This window comes from Catharus ustulatus, chromosome 22, assembly GCF_009819885.2.
Source record: "Catharus ustulatus isolate bCatUst1 chromosome 22, bCatUst1.pri.v2, whole genome shotgun sequence".
Lineage (NCBI taxonomy): Eukaryota > Metazoa > Chordata > Aves > Passeriformes > Turdidae > Catharus > Catharus ustulatus.
Window position 1 is genome coordinate 126818 of NC_046242.1, and position 24211 is coordinate 151028.

A 24211-nucleotide genomic window follows, 5' to 3' on the forward strand; every position below is an offset into this window, starting at 1 on the left:
AACTGAATATTTGTCTTCTATGTTTTGTTACTGTCATTTGCTTTATTACAATACTGACAGAGGCAAAGAAGAAATAACAGCTCAGGATTGGATTTCTCAGGATCTTAAAGGTGTCCCAATTTTTCCATCAGCTGTGTCTGAAGAACTCATTAACAGAGATGATCATTAGTCTCAGGCTGGCACACTTGCTCCCTATGTACCCCGCTTACCGTACCATAGCAAAGTAAGAGGTTAGGAGTCAAAATGCTTGTGGGAGAATGTATATAATCTTCCACCAGCTGAGTAAATCCACATGAGAGTGCACAGGATTCCAGAAGTGCCTGTCTTGTGCTGGACACTGAGCAGGCATTTTGTGTAGCTGATCTCATCCTAACATTCATTCATCATATTTGTAGTGTCCCACACTCATTACTCAAACCCCTCAACTCAATGGCTGAAAAAGAAACAGCCTTGATCTGAAGAAATACTACTTTGATGTGAGGAAATAGTCCTACCTGTCCATTAAAACCAGCCCCATCAGTAGATTTGAGAAACTCATTGTAAACTTGATTTGCTCTACTGATCACCATGGCAACTGCATCCTGGTATTGAGGAGATGAAACAGCCAGCAAAGGCAAGGCAGCCAGTGGGATGTGGTCTTCACTGCTGCTGAGACAGCTCTCATCATAGCTATAGGGATTTAGGCTAGAAAAGGACAGGTTATCATCAGGAAAACTGCAAGAGGCAGCTCACAGCATTAGAGAATGAGCAGTTACTAACAGATATGGGTTGGGTTACTGCAGTTCACAATGAGCGAACACAGGAAGGATGATATTCTCTGAGAATTCAACTCCCTAAAAATCCCAAGGCATTACTGCTCTATTACCTCCTCAACTCTTCTGCAGGGATTTTTGCTCTACATGAGCTTCAAATGTAACTGTGGGCACTAAACTGCCACAAAAAAGACTCTAAAAGCAACCATCACTTAGGGAAGCTGAAGACAAAACATAGAAAAGTGTCTCTTTGCTTAGAAAAACAGAAATCAAGAAAATCTGACTCTCTCCTCCTCTCACAAGTGTTCAGCAGTTAATACTGGTTTGCACTTGTAGAAGAGAATATTTATGTCACAGAAAGTAATCTTACTTGAAACATACTCTCATTCAACGAGTGAATTTCAAGACTGAAAAAGCAGTTGAGGAAGAACAGCTACTGAAGTGGATACATCCAATAAAAATATTTTTTAAAACAAATTCTTCCACTTTAGAAAAGGATGAAGATCGCTGCAAGTCTTGCAGTCAGCAAAAGATCAGGAATTATTCACAAAATTTCATTCGGAATATATTGGTCACAAAAAATAATTCAAAACCACAATGCATAACCAAACACCAGGGAATGCAAATCAACGTACCTGGAAACAAGAGAGAAAGCTGCTGAACAGATTGCTGGGCAGGGAACAAGTCTCATTAAGATGTGGCCCAAAGAGGCAGGGAAATGGGCTCGGGTCACTTTCTCAAACACAGAACTGAAGGTGTTGATGTCTGCCACCTTGCTGCTGTGGTCTCCACTTCCAGTGTCTAATATGTTCCCCCCATGTAGGATCAAAATTAACACGTGAGTTTTGCAGTTCTGGTGTTGAACTCCTTCCTGTGAGAAAAACACGAAATAGGAAAGGAGGAGGCATTTTTATGGACTTTGTTAGTTTACGTGATGTCAACATTAGCAGTGATTTTTTTTTCCTCCCACCCCCACCGTGATAATTTTGTGATATTTGCTTTCACTGGAGTGGGTGGGGGCATGTTGTGTGCACATGCGCATGTCCTGTGCTCCATTTAATTAAAGTATGTCTGAATCATATAGAGCCCACTATCTCTGACACAAACCCTGTGCAGCACAGATGTAGGTTTCAGATCAACAAAGATTAAGACAGCTTTGTGTACATCAGAAACTACTTTAAATACACTAGGACTGGAGAAAAATTCCAACCTCCACAGGCAGCATAAGCAATCATCTATCTAGGTATCCTAGTGATTGCTTAATTTACTGACAAGGTTCTTATTCAAATCATTACAAGACCAAAAAAGACAAATTTCTCTGCCAATGAAAACATTCAGCAAAAGCAGATGATACAGCTATCTCAGACTTTTGAGAATGGTAGTTTCTTATTAAAATGAAAGACACTGAAAAAGTAAAAAATGCATCATTGCTGATATCCATAAAACTCGCAAACAAATTTATGAGTATGTGAGCAGGCACATAAATGGAAAATACTCAGCATGTTTTGTAGAATAACCAAGATATTTCCTACTTGAAACTGAAAAGGTATTTTGAATGTTTCACAATTTCCCTTTTTTTTCCCTCTTTACCCCTTGATACTCAGGTGCACTTCAAGAACTCAGTAATACATTAAATGATTAGAATTTCTGTTGTTAAATCTTGACTGCTATTTTCTTCTTCACTTTGGATGATATTCCTGAAGATTTTTAGCTCCTGAACAAATATGAACACACTGCAAAAACAACAGTAATGTTTTTTTTTTGTCTGAGGACCATTAAACGCTAGATTGGGTAATTTACTCAGAATCAGGCAATGTTCTGGACAGTTTATTCTTAAATTCCGGAATGAAGGGAAATGGGTAATTTTAGCACTTGGTGCTAAAGTGACAGAGAAATGGCTGAAAATGAGAGAATCGTAGATTGTTCCACTATCTCTGTGCAGCCTATGAATTTTAGTATCCAGTAGAAGCATTCATTGTGAAGGCATTTTTATCTGCTTAAATACAGGAGAATCATACAAGCATTTTTCAGGTTCCACTTTTCCATGCACAGATTTACAATTTCCTTCTCCATAAAGTTTCATTCCAGTTTGCAGAAGAGAAATTTAATTCCTTTTAAAAGCTAAACACAGATTCGAAAAGGAAAAATACAAGTGGGTCAATACTGCTGAAGTCACTGGTATTAGAAGTCTCAGCTGGATTTAACTGGCATCTTTCACAGGAAGACTCAAACAGAATAAAATTATTTTGTCTCTCAGCAGTAGCTCAGCCATGATTTAGACAAGGTGTTCAAGGGCTAAATCAACTGGACATCTGAATGATGACATCAATGACTGTCATCATTTTAAGGGGGTTATAGGACTGAGTTCTTCAAAAATAGTAAAGTAGACATTTCCATTACCTGTCCTATGTGTGGACAGAGGACCTTAATCTATTTTCTGGAAGGACCCCATGTTGAAATTCTTTCATGCTTCTAAAAAAGGCAATTCTGTTATTATCAAATTCATGACTGTTGCTGAATCTGCCTCATAAAACCTGCGTTTCCAGTCAAGTACTAAGCAGACCTAACAATTTCGCTTCAGAAAACTGACTCCTATTTCCACCTAAGTATGCAAGTCTAAAAATCTTGTGATGATTTTCAGTGATTGCATGTGCACCTACTAAACAAGGGAAAAACACACTAAGCCATCAGATGAGTTGACAATTGCATAACACAATATTAAATTATTTTTACATGTCTACTCCTTGAAAATCAGCACAGCTTCTTTAAAAAAACACAATCTCACCTCATTGTCCTCATGTATTTCAATACTGCCTTGTGCAGGGAACCTTTGTTTCCTTAAAGAGGTTCTATATAATTCACCTGAAAAGAGACATATTCATCATATAAATATTTGTCTGTTACATCTTTTACAGACATCTATGGAGATAAGATATGTTTCTAATTTCAAGATAGAAAGTTCTGCTCACAGGAAATCCTGTAGACAAACAGAACAATATACGTTCACCAGTGATTCAGAGAGACACTAAGCAAGTTCTGCATCTCCAGCTTTGCCTGAAATAACTCATTGCTGAGTCTCTTCATGTGCTCCAGCACATCAGATCTCAAGACTGCCACGAAAAGAAAGCCAGGTGAAAGAAAAAAACCTTGAGCTATTCAACACCTGAAAGCAGGCATGAAAGGCATGGGTTTGATACATGACCAAAAAAATAACTTTGTCCCCTGAATTTAGGAGAAGAGAATTCCTTAAACTTCTGAGATCATAAGGTAATGTGATGGGGTTTTTTTTTGGGTTTTTTTGTTGGTTTTTTTTTTTTAACACAGAACATTTCAAATATCCTTAATATTTTGCCATGTTAATTAGGGAGAGATTTAGAGGAGGAAAAAAAAAAAAAAAGAACTTGTGTTGGCTGCAAAGCATGAAGTGGTGATAGTCCCAAAAGAAAACAGCTATTTCCATTATCATGCTCTCATGAGAAATGATGCTGTTTCCTGCCATCTGCTGCACTATTGCTAGCCCTTTATAACGACAAATCCGTCATAAGAAATATGTTCACATGAAGGTTGTGACATATGCTTTCTATTAACAAATAAGAAAGAATACTGTAAATATACTGCAGATGCAGTTTTGCAAACTGCACTATTTATAGGAAAATAATGGCATGCATCACTGAGCCCAATCCTACTCTGAAAATCACAGTATGAGACAGCTGCTGTGTTAAGTTCCATAGTTTCTTCATTGAATGAGTCTTACACATATACACACTACCAGATCTCATAAATGACTACTGCAGAAGTAGTATTAGCCAGGAGAAGAAAAAACACACGGGGTTCAGCTGAGGATCTCAACTCAAAATGCTCCGCAATTCCAGTTACCACACCAGGCCAGACGGGAAAAGTATGATTTCCAAAAGAGAAGAGGCTGGCACCTAGTGACGTGTGCTTATGAAAACAACTGAAGGAATAAAGAACTGACATTCCACTGTGAACTCCAGGAAGGTAATGGACAATGTCCCCAGAGAGAACTGTGATGAAAGGCAACACCCTCATTAACATCACACACTTCTGTAAGTCAATTCCTGCTCTTTAGCAAGCAATGCAAAAGCATAGAAAGATCAAAAGTAGAACCACATGTAGATACACTCATGAAGTTGGGCACCAGCAGCAAAGGAACCCTAGCAATTCCAGGCTTGGCACTACTTTTCACTCTTATAGCACTCAGAAATTTTAACAGCAACACTTCTTGCACCTCCCTAAGCAGAGATGGGAGAAGGAAGTCCAGAGCACAAAGCACTGAAGGCTCCTACCCTCCAAACTGAGCCATGCTGTACCGTCCTGTGTGAGCCATTGTGTACACCAGCAGCTTCACTCTCCAGTGAAGCTCTACCTCTACCACTCCAGCCAACACTGTAAAGCACTAATGCATTAAATAATGTCACAGGCACTTTCCCGGTACATTATAATAATCCATGTTGAAAATAATTACATTTAAAAGAAAATTTAAAAGAATCATGATCCCTTCACATTCATTTCTCTTCTCAGTGTAAGTTAACAAGTGCTATTACTATCTCTAGTTATTGAATAGCTTTGGTACAAAGAAAAATGAGAACAACTCACGTTGTTTTTCCTGTAGAAAGCCAGATGAGCAAAATGCAGACTCTTCACCTGCAAAAGAAACCACAATATAAACTAAAATTGCTTTACATGAACATCAAGTCATCAAGTTCTTTACTTTTTCTCCTGTGTTGCTGTAAATATTTTGCAAGTGACGACTACTACCCTAATTTCCAAAACCCCCACTGGCTTCCATGGGAATAGATCAGCACATTACACACTTGACAACTACCGGAATCTATTAATCAAAATGGTTATGCTGGAAGTTAGATTTCACTCTTCTGAAGAAAGGTATCATAAGCAATGAAACTTAATGGTAGGTAGGGAGAAATCTATTTGATAATGTAGGTAAGAATCCATTTGATAACCTGCACCATTAGCCACTGAAAATAACAAAGAAATGGCATAACTTACCTAGCAATACAAACCAGATTCTTATTACCAATGTTTAATTAGCAGCTGTTTAAAGAATATTTCTGTCCTTCCATTCCCTCCCACAGTCCACCCAGCCAAGGAAAGTTGCAAGTACTCAGATCTATATACAAAAACCTAATATAGAGAGACATGGGAATAAAGGCACTTCCTACAGATAAAGTGCTCCTACAGCATTCTGGCCAGTACTACCATGGAGGGTAAACATCTTTGCCATCTTTTGACCATGACAAAACCCAAAAGTATCAGCCTACCTCTACCTACATCTACCTATATCTACCCTCAGAGCAGGGATGAGAACACAGGTCTCTCAATCCCTTCTCTAGGTTCTTTCTTCAGAGGCCCAGGCAACACTTACTTTTTTCCCAGAACCTACCTACCACTTGAGTACATTCATACATGTGTCAGACACAGAACTCTGCTCCTGGGGCACAGCCTGACTCAAAAACAGAGGCAACATCCCGTTGCATGTATCTGGCATCAAAGAACAGAATAACAAATGACAAGGTCCAGGGAAGCTGGTGGCCCTCTATGATATGTGAATAAAATCGTATGTGCAGCAGTTGCCTGCTTCTGCCTAGTGCCTAAGAAGGCTCTAGAACTTGTGGACACTGTCTCTCAATCTCATGAATTAAAAATGCTGTTGTGCTAAATCCAACTAGGGTTAATACATAAAGAAGAATAATAATAATGTTTAACTCCTCTGATGGATGCAGCAGTACAAAGTAAGAGCTCTCCAACTATTCTCTATTTATTCAGGTGCTCCAACAAACACAGCTGAGAATTTGGTTTTGAAGGGAATAAAAAGGACAGAAAAAATCACAGGTTTTTAATATACAGCAAAGAAATCTGCTTTGGTCCATTCTTTGTGCAAGCTTTACTTGCAGTACACTGTCATACCTTACCTCTGAGGAATAAAAATCACTTGAATTAGCTATTTCCAAATTTCTCATACAATCTCTTTCATTTTCAGTTCCTTGCCAGGACAATTCACAGACTGTTGTTCTGCCAAAGAGGTTGGGTGACAACTGTTACCTGCTTTCAGCCTACTAGGGAAGAAATACTAAACACAATAGCTCATAGAGAGAGTCATTGCTGAACCACGCCAGTCACTCCCTTGGGAGCAAAGTGTGAAGTTCTCAGGAATGTGAGAGCTAAAGGCAAAAGCCAGACCTCCATGCCAAGAGCACAGACCACCCTTCTGAAGTGCTTGTATGCACAATTCCACAAACAACATTTAAAACCATGGGTTTCATGAAGAAAATTCCTTCCCACGGCAGCTTTGAATGGTTATGCAGACAGAAACTCTCCATCACAAAAGAACAACTCTCGACAGAAACTGAAGACACATCCGCTACAGAACAAAAATTAAGTTTTATTTGGTAGAATTAAGAAACAGACAGTTGCTTTTCTTATATTTATCTAACAGTAAATTTCACATATTCTGAACAAAATGCCACTTCTCTGTCCAAGAGCTGAAGGATGATCTGCAATTACTTTTATCTGCATGCTACTAAAAAAACTTAGAAAAAAAAAATCAAGAAGGTGTTTTTTGGGCAGTGTTAAAACCAGAATAGAAGCCACCTTATTTTCCCACAGAAGATTCGTAACACCAGTAAAAATAACCATTTGTATTCCTCACAGAAAGCAGTTGCAGGGAAAAATAAGATTCACAAAGTTACCTTTAGTGTCATGCTGTGATACATAGCCATTACACATACATTAGATTTGTAGACTGTAGCCATTACACATCCATGTAGCTGTGCTCCTGAGATGTCAGAGGGCATTTCGTACAATTCTCGAATCCTGTTTTGCTCGTGCCTGGGATTATGTCAATAATGGGTCCAGCATTAGAGGACAGCACAGCAGAACAGACTAATGCACCTCAGCATCAATGAGATACCAGGGGAATCATTCTCTTCTTTCTTCCCTCACACATCCAATCTTTCAATACTGACCAAAAAAGGTGCCAGCAAGCTTTATGGTGTAACAACTTTCTGTGTTCTAATAATCTGAATTAGTATAACAGTATAACCATACCACTGGAACAAACAACATTGATGCTCCTCTTTAGAACACGACTTTCACCTCAGCAAGAATCCTGTGAAAATTAACTTCTGAAGAGAAAAACCTGTTTTGTTAAGTATTTTTAAAAATGCTGTAGCAAATGTAACACTAGTCTGAGCATAGACAAGTCAAACTTGGGAAAACAGGGAAAGGAAAAGAGGCAATATACCTACAGATGGTATGATCCTCTCCATGGGAATGGCAGCCAGGGAAACTCCAGGCCCAATGAAAATGATGCAAGAACACATACTGAGTTCAGCATGTGGACCGGATCTCAATACAGATTAAAAAATGAAAAGGGAGAGAGTGCAAGGAAAGCAATGCTCTCTGCAGCAGGACTCAGCTCTCAGCTAAAAAATATCTTAGCAAGTAGATTAAGCTTCCTCCATTTTGCATGCATTTTCTGAGCTCTATTCTAGAACACAAAGCATCACAAAATTAAATTACCCCAGTTACACAACACTAGCAACCTGCCCCACTATAAACTGCCAACAGCGGTGATTTGCAGAAATCTAATCCACTGCTTCTCTCTAAAACCTGCAGCCAGAAGTAAAATCTATTCTTTATATGAGCAATCTGATGTGTTTTGGAATGCTGATGACTATTGTAGTTTCCATTCTTCCCTTCTACTTTTCACTAAGCCAAATTTTCTCTTTGCCACTCTTCATATTAGTATTAATAGGCAGCAGTAGATGCTCTTGCAATAAATTTAATAGCATAAACACTACAGTCAGCTATGTAAGAACACTGCTTAATTAATTATGTGACTCCAGGAGGGCATGACGAGGAGGGGTAGATCACAAGCTACTGGAGGGAAGGAAGAGAGCAGTTTGCTTACACAGAACATTCACAGTGGACAAAATTAGGTAAGGCAGCTCTCAGAGGTGAGAGACAGAAGGAGAAACACTAGTACAAAGTAAAACTCACTATAGCAGTCATGAGGGTGGAAAGATGTTTCTGTTGAGTGTTTTGACTATTGTATAAATGTTGGAGAACCTCTGAGATGCATGGCAGGTGTAACAAAGGGGATTGAATGAGTGAGAAAATGAAAAATGAGAGCAGATGAACTCCCCAAAGACACCAAAGCCTGCACCAGTCTTGCACAGAACCTGGTTTCCTGTGGGAGTTTAATGGATCCAACTGAACATAGCTCATAGTTTCAGACACTATGGGTAAGTACCCACATCACAATTGACAAGTCACTTAACAAAATGTCTGAACTGTGCAATGCATAAAATTAACCATTCCCATTAAAGTGGCAAATGCTAATTCACACCCAATTTAGTGTATCTGAAATATTTTCTTTTTATTGCCTTGACGTAGCAATTAACTTTTTTTTTAAACATTAGAATTGTAGAATTCAACAAAACAAGACTAACATAGAATTATTGAATTATTTTATACTCAGGAAAGAATGAAGTGAGAAATAAATATATACATTTCCCATTATTATACAGGAAAATTATACAAATATACAAATTATACAAGGAAGAAGAACAAGAGAAAAAATCCAATCTTGCCTGAAAAAATTGACGTTAAAGATCAAATTATCAGCTGCATTTCTGTCATACTTTGCAGTTAACTCAGGGCTGATTGCTAGCACCTTAGCATCACTCCTTGCCAAAACTCCACGTAACCATTGCACGGGGATCTTCAGGCTCTGCTTTGCTCCTAACCAAGCACCATATGAACATCTTTCAACCCTGTACAGCCTCTATCATTGACTTCAACTGGGATTAATTCTATTTCACAAGAAACAATCATTGTTTTTCAAGAAGACTACAAAGTCTTTTTCCTTCCACAAAAACATCAACCTGAAGAATGATGTAGCTAAACTTTACTCTTACACGTAAGACTTGTACCTATAGTCTAACAACCCAGCTGGATATTTGATGAAGAAAAATCTCCTGAAGTTCATTAATTGCTTCTCTCTCACAATAATGTTTCTACTTATACTCTTAATTTGATGGAAAGATAAAGCAGTACTGTTCCACAGTCAAATTAAAAACTCTTTGTATCCTACAAAGTAATAAAATAACAATTACTTTCTACAATTCACTTTCCTATCTCCACCTTCCTGTACAGGACAAGATCACGGTAAATATTTTTAGCAGTTATCAGTGTATCCTACCCTTCTGACTGGTATGGTCTTACCTTGTGCATTACTTTGGCCTAACCAGAAATTCAAGCAGTCTGGGACATGACAAAGGCCTGTTTTGTACATGCTTAATGCTCTGGAATGCCCAATACAATTTCTGGGAGCTTAGTGTGCTCTGAAAAGCTACTCCTCATGCGGTCTGCTCAAAACAAAACCAAACTTTCTCAAAAGAGAAGAAGCACTGTCAGCGAGTTAAGTCTTTCTAGCAGCCTTGTGCACACAAGACAACAGAAAACATGAATTCCAAGCTCCCGCTGTGTAGTCATACAGTTTAGCTGTAGGTAGTCCTGTGAGGAGCAGGAAGTTGGACTTGATCCTTATGGGTCCCTCGCAACTTAAGATATTCTATGATTTTATAAATTAGCTTACTCCACAGATGTATATCAAACTGAATCTTAACCAAAAACATGATTCTAGTCTTCCAGTTCTGTTCAGTGCCTTGTGGATATTATGACAGGAGAACAGAAAGAACAGTTGAAGGAATGAACAAGAAATTGTCCGTAACACTCTTAGAAACTGGCTGCTGCACATATAAACCAGCCTTTTTTTCCCCCTTACTCCAGATGGGGAAAAAATGAGATCCAAAAAATATGATACTGAGAGGAAAAAAAAAAAAAAAAATCACTCAGTGATGCACTTACTGCACTTAAAATCTCAGGAAATATTTTTCTAAAGGGAAGTTATAAAGAGCAGCTAGAGTAGCAGGGAGTCATAGTGCATGTCACGAATTCAACAGCACTTTATGGTCCACTGAAAAATACAAAGCTTGTAATTTTAAAAAAAATTGGTAGAAATCAAAAAGCTCAATCCTAGGTGGTCCAGACAGGGAAGGAATAGCAGTTTTCCATACACAGACCAAACACAACTTGCACAACAGTGGCACCTCCCAGCTCCAAACCACTGTCTTGTAATGGGAGAGATATGAAGAGTAAGTTTGATCTAAAACAGCCATTTAAATGACTCCCAGAAAGAAAGCAATGTCCTTGTCAGAACTATTTTCCAGATAGACAATTTGTTAAAAGATGAAAATATCTGTGTAACCTAGTCTTGTGCAATGGGACAAAGAAAGGCCTTTCACTCACCTGATATGAAAATTTCCAGTTGTGAAAGCTGATCATGTCCAAATATTTTGCTGGTAACCAGTAAAGCAATCCATCAGTCTGTATGTGTGGCATATGAAGCACAGGAAAAGTGAATTTCACAGGCATTTTACAGTCAGTTATGTTTTAAACAACTAAAAATTAAATCGTATTTTGTCAATATACCTGAGAATTCATCCTAATTTGAAGCAATTAAATTCAATTAACTGGACTTGCAGAGTAAAATAGTAGCATGTTGCTGACAAAATTGACTAATGACTCTTAAAATTCAATTAGGGTGTATTAAATAAATATTCATCATCTGTGGCAAGCTTTATTATAGAAATTACATTGTTATTTGATTGCTTGCTTGGTTATTTTCCACAAAAATACCAAATACAGCCTCTTTTTTTTTGTTTGTTTTTTTTAATAAATTAAGTTTTAAAACAAAGAAACAGTCAAGATTCATTTGGGCTTTGCCTGTTTCACTTTTTTTGTGTGTGCATGCATGGATTTCCGTAAAATTTACATTTTGGAAAACGCAGGCTGAGCAAGGCTGGCTGGGCAGCAGGCTGAGCAATGCAGGCTGGGCAAGGAAGATGACCAGCCTGGCTGATCAGAGAGCTTTGGCTTGAACTCAGGAGGAAAAAAAGAGTGCCTATCACCTTTGAAAAAAGGGGCAAACAACTGGGGAGGACTGCAGGGCCATTGTGAGGTTACACAGGGACAAAACTGGAAGGGCTAAAGCCCAACTAGAACTTAGTCTTAAAACTACTGCTACAAAAGACAACATAAAATGTTTTTTACAAATATGCCAGCCATAAAAAGAGAGCCAAGAAGAATCTCCATCCTTTACTGGATGCAGAAGGAAACACTGTGACAAATTTTATGGCCCAGGGCCCAGGGAAAGGAGCCCACTTCTGGCGGGTTTGTGACCTTGGATAATAGCCTCGTTGATATTTCTCTTCAGCAGGCCAGTGAGCATTCAGTGGTAGGACAAGAGAGAGTGGCTTTAAACCGAGAGCAGGTTTAGCTTGGACATTAGGAAGAAAGTAATGCCTCTGAGGGTGGTGAGGCACTGCTACAGGGTGCCCAGAGAAGCTGTGGCTGCCCCTGGATCCCTGGGAGTGCCCAAGGCCAGGCTGGACAGGACTTGAAGTAACCTGGGATAGTGGAATGTGTCCCTGCCCGTGGCAGCGAGCTGGAATGAGATGGGCCTTAAAGTCCCTTCCAACCCAAATCACTCTATGATTAATTACACCTTCTGGTGAAAGACAGAAATTATATGCTCCTGAGAACCATGAGTTGTACAAGAATGTACAGTCAAAAAAAACCAGAGACTGTACATACCAAGCTTCAGATCTCATCTAATTCCGTCACATATTACAAAGGTGTATATTTCTTTTCCTTAAAAAAAAGAACCAAACAAAAACATGACAATTACCTATTTTTCCACAACTACACCACAAACTCACATTATTGCAAAGATCTTGTTACTTTGATTTTAATACACAATCTAAACCAACCATTTCAACCTTCCTACTCATACATCCATCTGTGTTCCTGAAGATCATCTCCACATCTCTCTAAATTTCTACGGGAATCTTTTGTAGGAAAAAGCTATCCACAGAAAAGAAAGATGCACAAGCACTTTCTTTTCACTGCTAAATAAACTTTCCTCCAAGACGTCTTCCACCAATGGTAAGACAAAAGCTCTCTTTCTACCCATATCAAGGACAGTAATGAAACCTGACATATACAATCCATTACTATCACACTACTAAGTAATTAAAATCAGTGTGTTGGGGCAAAGAGACAAAGGAAATTGATAAAGATCACATTAAGATCTCAAGCTTGGCATTTGTTAAATTCTGAAATCTTGGCTTTGCAAACTTGGTTCTGACATTCAGCAACTGTAATGAAATATAATCTGTCCTAACATTTCTGGTAAAAGGGCCAAGAATCCAGCAATAGTTCTTAGTTCATTGAGGACAGGCAGAAAACCAGACAGTCACAGAAAAAATCCAGAAGCTCAATACAAGAAAAACTTCCAAGCTTGTATATTTCATTAGATCTGAGGAAAAAAAGAGGTCTAATGTAGCTTGCACAAAGTTATAAAGTAGTTTTTGTCTATGTTAATAACCCAGAAAATGCCAACTGCTTCTGCTCACCGGTTAGGAAGGTAGAAGTAAATAAAATTTCCTAGCGTGGAAGTTACCAGCTCAGGAAGGGCAATCTGATCTAATAAAGCTGCAGAACAACTCAACCTTGTTCTCACTGTTGTTCAGTGTCATTAAAGCTGGTTTATGTCCATGGACGTGTGACACTGGTCAGCTGGCAAAGCCCAGGTATCCTGGCATCAAGCTGCATTGCCCATTCCTTGGCAGTTTTCTTCTACTCTTTAGAAAAATAAAATTAATTGAAGTAAGGGGGGGAAAGAGGTGACAAAATAAAGGCTGAAGAGTTGAAAAGCCTGCTAGCTGTACATGGAGATTGAATCATAACAATACAGATAAACTCCAACTGCACTGGCAAGTATTTATTACCTCCCTATGGAGCTCTGTAGTTCTTCATTCATTTGAGATGATTTTAGATTCTCTCATATTTTAACTTGTGTGTAAGAGAGAAAAGAAAAAAGAAATGGTATGCTAAGCTGTTATAAAACTTTCCAGCTCTCAAGCTCCCACTTACAAAAGGCCAATATAACAAGAGATACCAACTGAAGGAGAGAGGATGACCCTAGTATTATTCGAAGTCTTATGCAGTTTTGGTCTCAAACAAACATGTCTTGGCCTCATGGATAATCCATAGTCCAGCATTTTTTCCTTAGGATTTCACCCTTTGAAATGCTGACATGGATTTAGGTTTACATGCCAATTACTAGCTTGAATTGAATGACATTTTTTTCTGTAACAAGTATTTGCCTGGTTCGCAAGTTAACATGTATAGAAATCTCATTTCCCACCATAAAAAAATCAAGTAATGCAATATAAAGCATGTACTAAATTCAAAGTACATGAAAAGTCTTCTTCACCTTACCTCAGCTTACCTTCACTGCACTATGCAAGCCAACAATAACTTCAAACTTAGAAACACTAACAATATATATTTAAAGTAAGGATATGATCTCAAGATAGGTGGAGGACTGAAAATCACCAGGCTCAATTTGCTCCTAGTGGTGAGTACATGCAGTTTCCCTTAATGTCATGGACAGAATACATTGCAGCAGGAGTGCATTTAAATGCATAACTATGATGTGTGAAAATGCTTTTGTTCCACAACAAGAAAGGCATCTGCATCAACATAATTTATGCAGCTGTATGAATTTTTAATGCAGTTTGATTGCTGTTTGTGTAATTTTCTGTATTTAGCAAGAGTGCATCAAAGAAGATTTTTGTCAGTGTGCTTCACAGACAGAACTCTACCTTCTTTTGCACTGCTGAAACAGTGAAATCACATTCTGGCTTAATGACTTAGAGTACATGTAATATTGGCTCAGACTTGTGCTAGCCCAGTTCTCAACAACTTCAGTCCTTGCCTGACATCTCTATTAAGAACAGTCAAGCTCAGCACAATGAAGTGTGACCCAACAGTGTGCTGGCAGCACAAGTGACAGTATCAGAATGCAAATACATCTTAGCATCAATCAATTCACTGGCTGTTCTGAGCCAGGTAGGCTGGTTCTAAAGTTTCTAACAGGTGTGTGTGAACAGAAAAGAAGAAAGGAAAAGAACAGATAAAAAAGAATTTTTATCTATTCTTTTCCTCTCTTTTGCAAAACATCACAGAGATTTGGCTTAAATGAAAATAGAAACCTTTTGTATGAAGAAGGATGGAGTGTAACTCAGAGGACTGCTTCCTTTGTTTCTGCACGTATCTCCCATGCAGCCTTGGGTCTCACATTCTCTGTGGCAGTTACTCAACTGCATAATGCAAAAAACCCCATCCCGTTATCACCCTTGTTTCTGAAGAACAGAAACCCTTGAAATCAGTCTCTTAGAACTCTTTCCTTAGTGTCCAACACAAAGGGCACTGCGGAAGAAAAAAGCTAAACAAATCCATCCTCACACAAAGGTGCTAAAGTGAAAAAAAGCCCCGTTTTAAAATGCCAGGTGTGAGAGAAGTAGAGAACTTTCTGCAAGATTTCGAGGATAAATGGTTCCTGGCTAGTTATTTAAAGACTAGCTCATAATTGATATAATAATATATTCCTTTTTCTTGGTACTTTGTAGCAAATAAAATGCCATATTTACAACAGGTACAACATCTATAGTATTATCTTAAAAATTGCCATTGAATCTCTGAATAAGTTAACAAGCAACCTAAATGAGGCCTTGATATCATGTTAAAAGCAAATGTAGAACTTAATTTTTTTTTCTCTATTTACCTATTCAACAACTGTAAATACACTGTGTGTATTGTGTCTACCTGTTAGTTCAGTACTATAAAAATAAATTATTCTCATGGTAGGTAATCAAGAAGTTTACGACTCAGATAACCACTATGTTTATATATACCTGTTTACTTAAAGCTGTTAACAGATACTTTCAGGATTGACTACATGTAAAAAAAAATAAAGAAACGCCTCCTAAAATGGACAAGTATATTAAATTATTTTTAAAGCTAGATTAATTAACAAGCATCATTATGCATGAGCCTCAAACCACTCATGGAGAAGCAAGATAGTTCTTTCACTGCAGTCAACAAGATAATTTAATTTTCAAACAACTAGGAAATTTAGGAGCCAAAGTAACAATAACACTGCCTAGGCCTTTATCCTAAGTCCCAAATTCTTACTGGTGTATCAGTGCCCATTTCCCACTCCTTTCAGTGGTCCATAGTTACATACATATTTACATAAAAATGGCCCCAAATACACCTGAAAGTATGCATCCCCATAGAAATTCCAGACAAGGATTCGTTGACTTTAAAGACTGAAATAAGTCAGTGACAACAAAAAGTCTCTCACACGCTGAATACAAGAAAAAAAAAGTTTTAGTCTTGTAATCTATCTCATAGTAGTTCAGCTGAGTCCAACACTGACTTCCCACTAAAGCAAATAAATTTGTATTACCTGGTCTGCTGAAATTTTCTCCTGAAAGACATCACTGCAGTTCATTTCTCAGCACTAAAATGCCACTTACATACCTAAGCAAATCTTTTAACTATAGGATCCTGTAGAGTGACATTACTTCTGCGGAGTATTTACATAGTATCAAAAAAGTACTGGCTTCAGTAGTCAGATGTTCTTGTTAAGAACAAGAATTATGTAGTACAAGCTAAACATTACCTTGATTTCCTTCAAGTTTCCCAATTGTTTCTATCTGCTCAACAAGGTCATTTGAGTTCCACTGGCTCATGCCTATGAGAATAGCATTTTTTCCTTCCACCATGTCCTCTGTAAGAGGAAAAATAATAGAATAAATTGCTGTGACAAACAACAGAAAAAAGACAGGGTAAGAACCAGTAATCGAGAGAGAAATAAACATTCCTTAGAGCCCCTAATGGGAACAGATAACACATTATGCAGAACTGTCCAGAAAAGCTTCTTGCCTATTTGTATGCTTTAAAGAAAAGAAAGGACTGTCTGGATCTTTTCTCTCTTGAACAAGCACTGTAACACAAAGTTTATAATAATAACTTTGAGTGTTAGTGCGGTTGCTTGGTTTTGGGGTTTTTAAAATTTTTAAATTTTTATTTGAAGAACATTCAAAAGGCAGAGCAGAGCAGGGAAGCGTGGACACAGAGACCAGTTTAAGACTTCCCAAGAATGTTTTTCCCCTTCTATCAAAGCCACCGGTGCTACATAAAGCTTTACATTTTCATCTAGGCACAGAGAGACAATGGAATGGAACCAAGTCCATAGCACAGAAAACCACCCCTTTTACTGAGATCCCATCCAGGAAGCAGGGTAGGAGAAACTGAAAGCATAAAATCCAACCTGTAGATAAGATATTAACACTCTTTTGTAAAAAACAAACCCCACACCAAACAAGCCTAGAAGTTGTAGGAAAAAAAAATTCCTTCAATTTAACAGCTATTTGACAATAAGGGTACATTAATCTTTTCTGAATAAATTTACTCAAAGCACTTCAGCCTGGCTGGATACAACCCAGAACAGTCTTTGCACCTAGAGCAAGCATACAGAAAAAAAGTAAGTAAAATAAGTAATGACAGTTCTTTCCTTGTTAAGGCAGATTTCAGAGAATGGGTCAAATTCTATGCTCTATTACTGCCTTTCATAGAGAGAATGGCTCTAATATGAGAGTAAAACCAGAATAATTTAGCCAGGACATTTCTGGCTAAAATAGTAATTTTCCAATAACCACCTTGCAGTAGGTCTCTAAATTATTTAAAAATGTATGTTCTTTCATGTTCTCTCATATGTACTCTCTTATTTAGAGAGATTTTGGTACTGAAGAAAAAGAAAGATGGACATGTATAAAGGACTGTATAAATCACTTTACAGTCACCACCATATCTTATCTCTTCCAAAGTCATACCTTTTAAACAAACAATGATAAAGTTATTTATCAGATTTATCAGAGAAGCTGGATCCAGCAAAGCCACCATCTCAGCTGCTCCCTGAGGCATAGAGAATCAGCCACTTAGCACAGCACTTTGCTCAGGTTTTTGTCACTTTCTCTCAGAGGCTGGTTGATTTGAAGTCCTATAAGGAGGAAGGGAAGGAGTCATGGTGGTTTTGGTCTCTTCCCTCCCCCTCTCAACAAGTGGCTTTAAAATCCATCTGAGAATGGTGAGTATTTTCAGTGATGTTTTGTGCTTAGTCCTTACTGCTGTTCCTCCTGCCAACTTTTAAAGTAACAAGTAGTGTCTTGCCCCCGAGTCTCACACCAGCCCCTCAGTGCAATTGCAAAAATACAGATGGAAAAGTGTTTAAATTAGCAGCAGTGTAGAACAAACACAGCACTCAAGACCTCCTTAAGGCCATAGCAGCAGTGAGTGTCTGGTTGACAGGTGTAACATTTTATGCACAAATAAAAATGGGAGACAATGGTTCTCTACTGTAAATTTTGTTTTTCTACTTTGTTCTTCTTGAGCAAAGTCCAGCATTGGCATTGGAAGAGAAAGCAGCAGCACAGCCGATGGCCTGTAACACTGGCAGGTGTGTGCAGCAGGCACGAAGATCAGTGAAAGGAACTGAAAACAAATGAGAGATGCACCTCCAGGACTGTGTTATGGAAGATTTTTTTTTTCCAGTTTAAAGGCTGTGGGGCAGGCATGTGGGGAGATCGGTATGAGGGTGTTTGCCTGTCTGTCGTAGAAGTCTGATGAAATGGCCAAATGGGAATGTGCTGCTGGCTTCTCTGAGCAGCTTTTCAAATTTCAGAAAAAAATGTTAGTCAACCATGGAATTTCATATTCTGACAATTTTGTGATGATGTGCTCAGCGGCAATTTTCATCTTCTGTGATCAGAGGTATGTTGTAGTTAAATTACAAGGTAGTTTCCTGCATCAAATACCATTTTATGTGTTAACACTGTAAAATTCCTGCTTAACTTATGGCATGTCACATGGAAAGCAAGAAACACAGGAAAGCCAGGCAATACAAAACAGTAAAACTAAATTAAGTAGTTAGACAGATGAATCAACAGTCAAAACATGTACAGCTGCTTCATCTCAAACACAGGTGCTTGATTCTCTGCTTACAAGGCTGCCAGCCAGAAACTTCTTTGTTTGAGAAACTGAGATTTGACCCCAGCTGTTTTTTAGACTACAAAACCAGCTCACCAATGTTATGTTTTAATGGTGCCGACTGCTGTGCCCACTGTTTCCTCCTTGAGCCTGACTATAAAGTACAAATTACACATGGCTAGATGTGGGAAAGCTTCCAGATTCTCCCATGAAGAAAGCCCATAGCACTCAACTCCAGCTGCACTATGCAGCTGCAAGAATATCAAACATTGATGAAGCACTCCATGTAAGTAACAGAGTATGGGTGAGAAATACAGGTAAGAAAAACTGCAGAAATTGTTATGCTGGAGAAAGAAAAAGGGTATCAAACTACCTCATTTTTAGGAGGTGAAAGCCACAAACTCTGTCCTGGACAGGTTTCCCTCATGCCAGCACAAACTCATCTTGTTTCTTTGGTGCTAAGCTTAATCTACTGATAAAGCAAATTACTTCAGCCCACACATATGTTTTCCTTTACCAAAGAGAGCTTCTGAGTGCTGAAACGCCTTCTGCCTCTTTTGCTAGTATTTATGCTTCTGTGTACATTTATTTTCCTGACATTTAAGCACTTGTTTCTGAAAGGCTGTTCAGGAGAAAGCAGAGATGATACTAAATTAGGAGGACCTATGGGCTGCCTCAAAGGTAGCAAGGCCTTGCAGAGAGATCTGAATAGACCACAGAGCTGGGCAATCACCAGCCATGTGAAATTTAACACGCACGAGTGCTGGATTCTGCACCCAGGATAGCGTAATCCCGGTTAGACCTACAAACTGTGGGAGAAGGGGCCAAAGAGAAGCCCTGCAGAAAGACATCTGAGGGTTCAGATTGAGAGTGAATTGAGTATGAGACAACAGTGCATCCTGGCAACCTAAAGGGCCAAGAGCATCCTGGGGTGTATCAGGCACAGCACCAAGGCCAGCTGAAGGAAGGTGACTGTCCTGCTCTGCTCTGTCCTGTCTCTAGTTCTGGGTGCCGTAATACGAGAACAGATCTAAAGCTATTAGAGAGCATCGACAGGAGGAGAGCCAAGATGCTGAAAGGCCTCAAGAGCAAGATTTATGAGGAATGACTGAGGTCTCTTGGTTTGCTCTGTTTGGAGAAGACTGAGGGGAGACCTCATGGCAGTCTGCAACTTCCTCAAGGTGGGCCAAGGGGAGAGAGGTGCTGGTATCTGGTGACCAGTGACAGGATATGAAGAAATGAAAATCTATCTAAAGAAAACTTGATTTGAAGAGCATTTTTGCAAGCTAACTATCAAGTAATCTAAACTTGGAAATACTTGTGTCAACTTAATACGGACTATGTCCAGCAAATTCCAAGTGCATTTCTTGTTCTCAGCCTGCAATGCATGCCCCACCAACTCCAAAAATGCAGGCATCAAACTGACCTTCAAAGCACTACTGAACAATGGGTCTTGATGATTCAAAAGAATATTCCATCAAGCACAATAAGTGATCATACTCCCAAAGACAGAATATAGTCACACTTTTGATCTATTCACATCAAAGAAAGCTACGCCATCTAGAATGTCTGAAACGTAGTTTTAGTCCTCTTCTTGGAGAAAAAAATTGAAGTATGATTTGTTGCTCAAAGTTACAACTGCAGCTTCACATGCAATTTGGAAACATTGCTGAAATCATCAAGACAGCTATTTTAAGTACATTGCAAAGCACAAACACAGTATGGAGGAAAAATCAGCATAGGGTATATTTCTTTTCTATTTTCAACTCTTCCACTCACTAAAGCTTAAGATTTAAATGCAGCTTAAACAATTTGGGTATCATATTCTCATTGACTACACAGTGGGGAAAGATCACTATCTCTCATTCTCTTCATGCTTAGATGTCTCCCATGCACATTTAATTTTGATCCACAGAAGCAATTTATCATGTATTATTATCTCTCACTAAAAGTCTGTTATTAGAGGATTAACAATTTATTAACAGATGTTGTTCATTATCTTTACATAGCAGTTACTTTTTATTTCAAGTAACCATTAAAAATATGATACAAGCATTACAAGCGTTTCAGACTACATAGACTACTTTTGACATTAAAACTTATGTATTTAAAGAAAGCTCTTTCAGAAAAAGCAAGTGAAATGTGTCAGAAAAGCTTAAGTTTTTGTTCCTGGAAACAGAACCAAAACCAGAGCCCCAGTCTCCCACTGGAGATGAGAGATTGTGTATGCACAAGACCTACAAATTCTTCTCTCACTTCAGAACAAAACAGCATGTTACTGAGCATATCAAGATTTAGGGCCTCACAGATGACGCAGGGAGTGCTGCAGTTACCTCAGCTGGTTAGAGCACAGTTGGACTCAATGATCCTTGTAGATCCCTTCCAAGTCAGAATATCCTGTGATGAAATCCACAGGCATTCAAATAATGCTCCTTCAACAAGCAGAGGTCCCAGTCCCTCCAGTGAAAGTTCTGATAGAGTGGAAAACCTAAGACATTGGTCTCAAAAGTTGGCTATCAATGACACGGACACTCCTGGCCTTTATCAGAAACTGTGAACAAGAGCACACCCCTGTAACCTCAGACACTGTCTAACTGGGAAGGACCTGAGTCAGACCCCATGAGGTCTGCACTGGTGGTGTCTTTCTGCTTCTGACCCCAGACTCAGTTCAGGACAGCCCATCATCCACCCCAGCACCCCACCAAACTCCTGTAAATTTAGGTCCATTCACAAATCCTGGATAGAAGAACTGACGGAGGTTTTGTCTGATGAGGACAATGTTGTCAGTTCACGGAAAAACGGGGAGGGGAGGACAAAACTGTGTACTCACCTCGCGCATCGAAGAATTCATCATCGGAGCTCTCTACAGAGTCTCTGAGAACACTCTGCATGTGCTGCTGAGCACCACCAAATCGACATGGGCCAGCTGGAAATACAAGGAGACTCACATTAACATAAGGGAATGCTCACCTCTGCTCCAGGAAAGACCCCGACCCAACACATTAATGAACAGTTTGTGTAGGTGCCTCAGGAGGATAGTCATCATGCACACTTTAATCTCAACTGTCAGCCAGCCAGAGCTCTCAGGATGGCAAAACTTAATCACTTTAATCACCTAACCAAAGTGATTAAAACAAGTTTGTGTTGAAGATAAGCCTGCATTCACCTAATGCAGTGACCTCAAAAGATAAATTCTTTCCCGTTGAATTCATCTGGCTGCTCCCTTCCAACATTCAAATTGCACATTGTTTCTAAGACACAGAGCAGCATTTCCCCAGGACATGGCAATAGCTCCCACTTAAATTCAATCTAACTCCTAAAAGAAGTGCCATCTTATTTGGCTCACAGATTTGCAGACAAGCTACTCAATTCTCACTCAGTGAACTGGTTTCATCAGAGAGCTTTGCTGTGCTGGAGCCTGGGGCTTTCACTTGAAGCATGTCATTTGAAGACAGGAAGGCAAAACCACATTAGAATAGGTACCATAACAGATACAGTCACAACAGCTTAGACAGACCTGATGGATTATTATACTCAAACTCATTCGTAGTTAGTAAACCAGATTTGTTGAAGTATCTGAATTATCCTTAGATATAAGCAACCCAACACTAGAAAGAAGTAGTGAAATATATTCCTTATATTAACAACAAAGACAATTCCCTGGAGAACTGCTGCTAGCCTGGCTGAAAATCAGTAAAAATACTCACCCCACAAAAAAAGCTCATGGTTCCAGGGACCTTGGAATTTGATGTAGAATGTGAAGGAAGGGCAGGAAAAAGTGTCACAAATATCCAGGCATAAATTCTGGCTATGAGAAAAGATCTTGGGAGAATCCATTTTATTATATTACACTTGGAATGCTTCTAGATTTAGAAGCAGCTTAAAGGTAACCACAGTCAGCAGCATAAATCTGCGTAAAGCTCACTGCAACAGCTCTCCACATCTAGATTGATTTGCTGGCTACACTGCATTGCATTGCCCTTATATATTGGTTGAATCTGTTTCCTTCTGTGCCAGCAGATTAGCATTAGGCACCTTCAGAGGACTTTATTAACATTTCTTGATTTTATTAGATACTGGCATTGCCTGGACTCACTGATTTTGATTTACATTGTCAATTGCTGCATGTTTTATTTTATAATTTTGCTTCAGGGAATTAAAAGACCAGCCCTACTTCACAACACAGGTGAACTCCTTGGTAATGACACTTTATGCTTCTATGCAAGTGAACCTACCCTTTATTAGATCAGTCAGTTGACTCTTAGCAGCCAGATTTCAGAAATTTTTGCACCCAGCGTAGAAACTTTAATTTCATTTCAGTTGTTCAGTATCACAATTTCCAATCAAAGAAGGGGAAAGCATGTAGAAATGCTCTGAACACTACACAACCAATCTGTGAGTCACAACAGTTGAACTGGAAGCACATACAGTAGTTCCCCATAAGCTGTCAGGGGAGCATGACAGAAGGACAGCAGGATATAAGAGTAACATTTCCAAGACGTGGAAGAAGAGCCCACAGAAATGCACATGTGCTTTTCTTCTAGAAGAAGCAGAAGTAAAGTCTCCTATCTAACCTGCTCTCTCTGCACAGAACTGCAAGTTGTGACAGTCACCTGTCACAGAAGGAGCTGGCAGGGCTTGCCCTGAGCACAAAGCCACAGTAAAAGCTAGGGAGGAGACAAGAACAGAGCCATCATTGCAGCACTATGAACAGAAGCTGAATGTTCTAGTTAGGCCAGTACTAACTGTAAGTAATTGTAATTAAGATTAAAATCAGAGATTTTCCTCAGTAAAAAAAAAAAATCCTAGTTTTTTTGCTTCAACAGAGAACAGCTGGAATTTCATTGGTACTTTGTTGCATCAGTGACCTGTTGACCTGGCAGGAGGTGCTGTGATGCATGTTAGATATTGATTTCCTTACCCCTATAAGTAAGAATCACAACTGAAATCTGTATCCTGCACAACAGCTTCCATAAGGGGAAATCCCACAGATCACAATCAGTCGCAACCTCTTATGATAAGCAGCAAAATAGCCAGGAACTTATTTGACTAAAATTTGCTACAGAAATAGTTTCATGTTCTGTTATGCAACACTCACACTTTGGTTGAAGGCAAATCTCTGCACCTATGTACACGTCATCCTAGTTCAGAAGCAAGGCAAATTTCATCCTTGGTGTTTAGTGACTGTACATAATTCCAGCAAACAGCAGAAGAAACAGTTCCCACTCACATATCACCAGCTTCTAGTGCTGTCCATCCAGAGAAGGAACAACCCACTAAAATGATGCAATCTCTGATATGTTCCACAAATAAACCTAAGGAGCAGAACAGTCATGGAAAATGCCAATTCCACTTTCACTCACAAACACCATCAGGGTTCGTACTACCATAGTTCCATAAGAATCCAACAGCAGTTGAAAAGTATATATAAAAGAAGAATCAGCTCTAGCTTC

General features: G+C 38.9%; 1 protein-coding gene across 2 annotated transcripts in view; it reads right to left on the reverse strand.

Annotated features, from left to right (window-relative positions):
* Nucleotides 1-24211, reverse strand: part of PITPNM3 (PITPNM family member 3) — a 49027-nt gene that overhangs the window by 19768 nt on the left and 5048 nt on the right. Inside the window, exons 2-7 of one of the 2 annotated variants that reach the window (XM_033078030.2) lie at nucleotides 21589-21684; nucleotides 16393-16500; nucleotides 5370-5417; nucleotides 3538-3614; nucleotides 1388-1623; nucleotides 495-684 (exon numbers count right to left, since the gene is read on the reverse strand). In XM_033078030.2, the coding sequence (XP_032933921.1) occupies nucleotides 495-684; nucleotides 1388-1623; nucleotides 3538-3614; nucleotides 5370-5417; nucleotides 16393-16500; nucleotides 21589-21684 (755 nt within the window). The remainder of the gene's footprint in view (nucleotides 1-494; nucleotides 685-1387; nucleotides 1624-3537; nucleotides 3615-5369; nucleotides 5418-16392; nucleotides 16501-21588; nucleotides 21685-24211) is intronic. The other variant, XM_033078031.2, reaches the window with a different exon arrangement.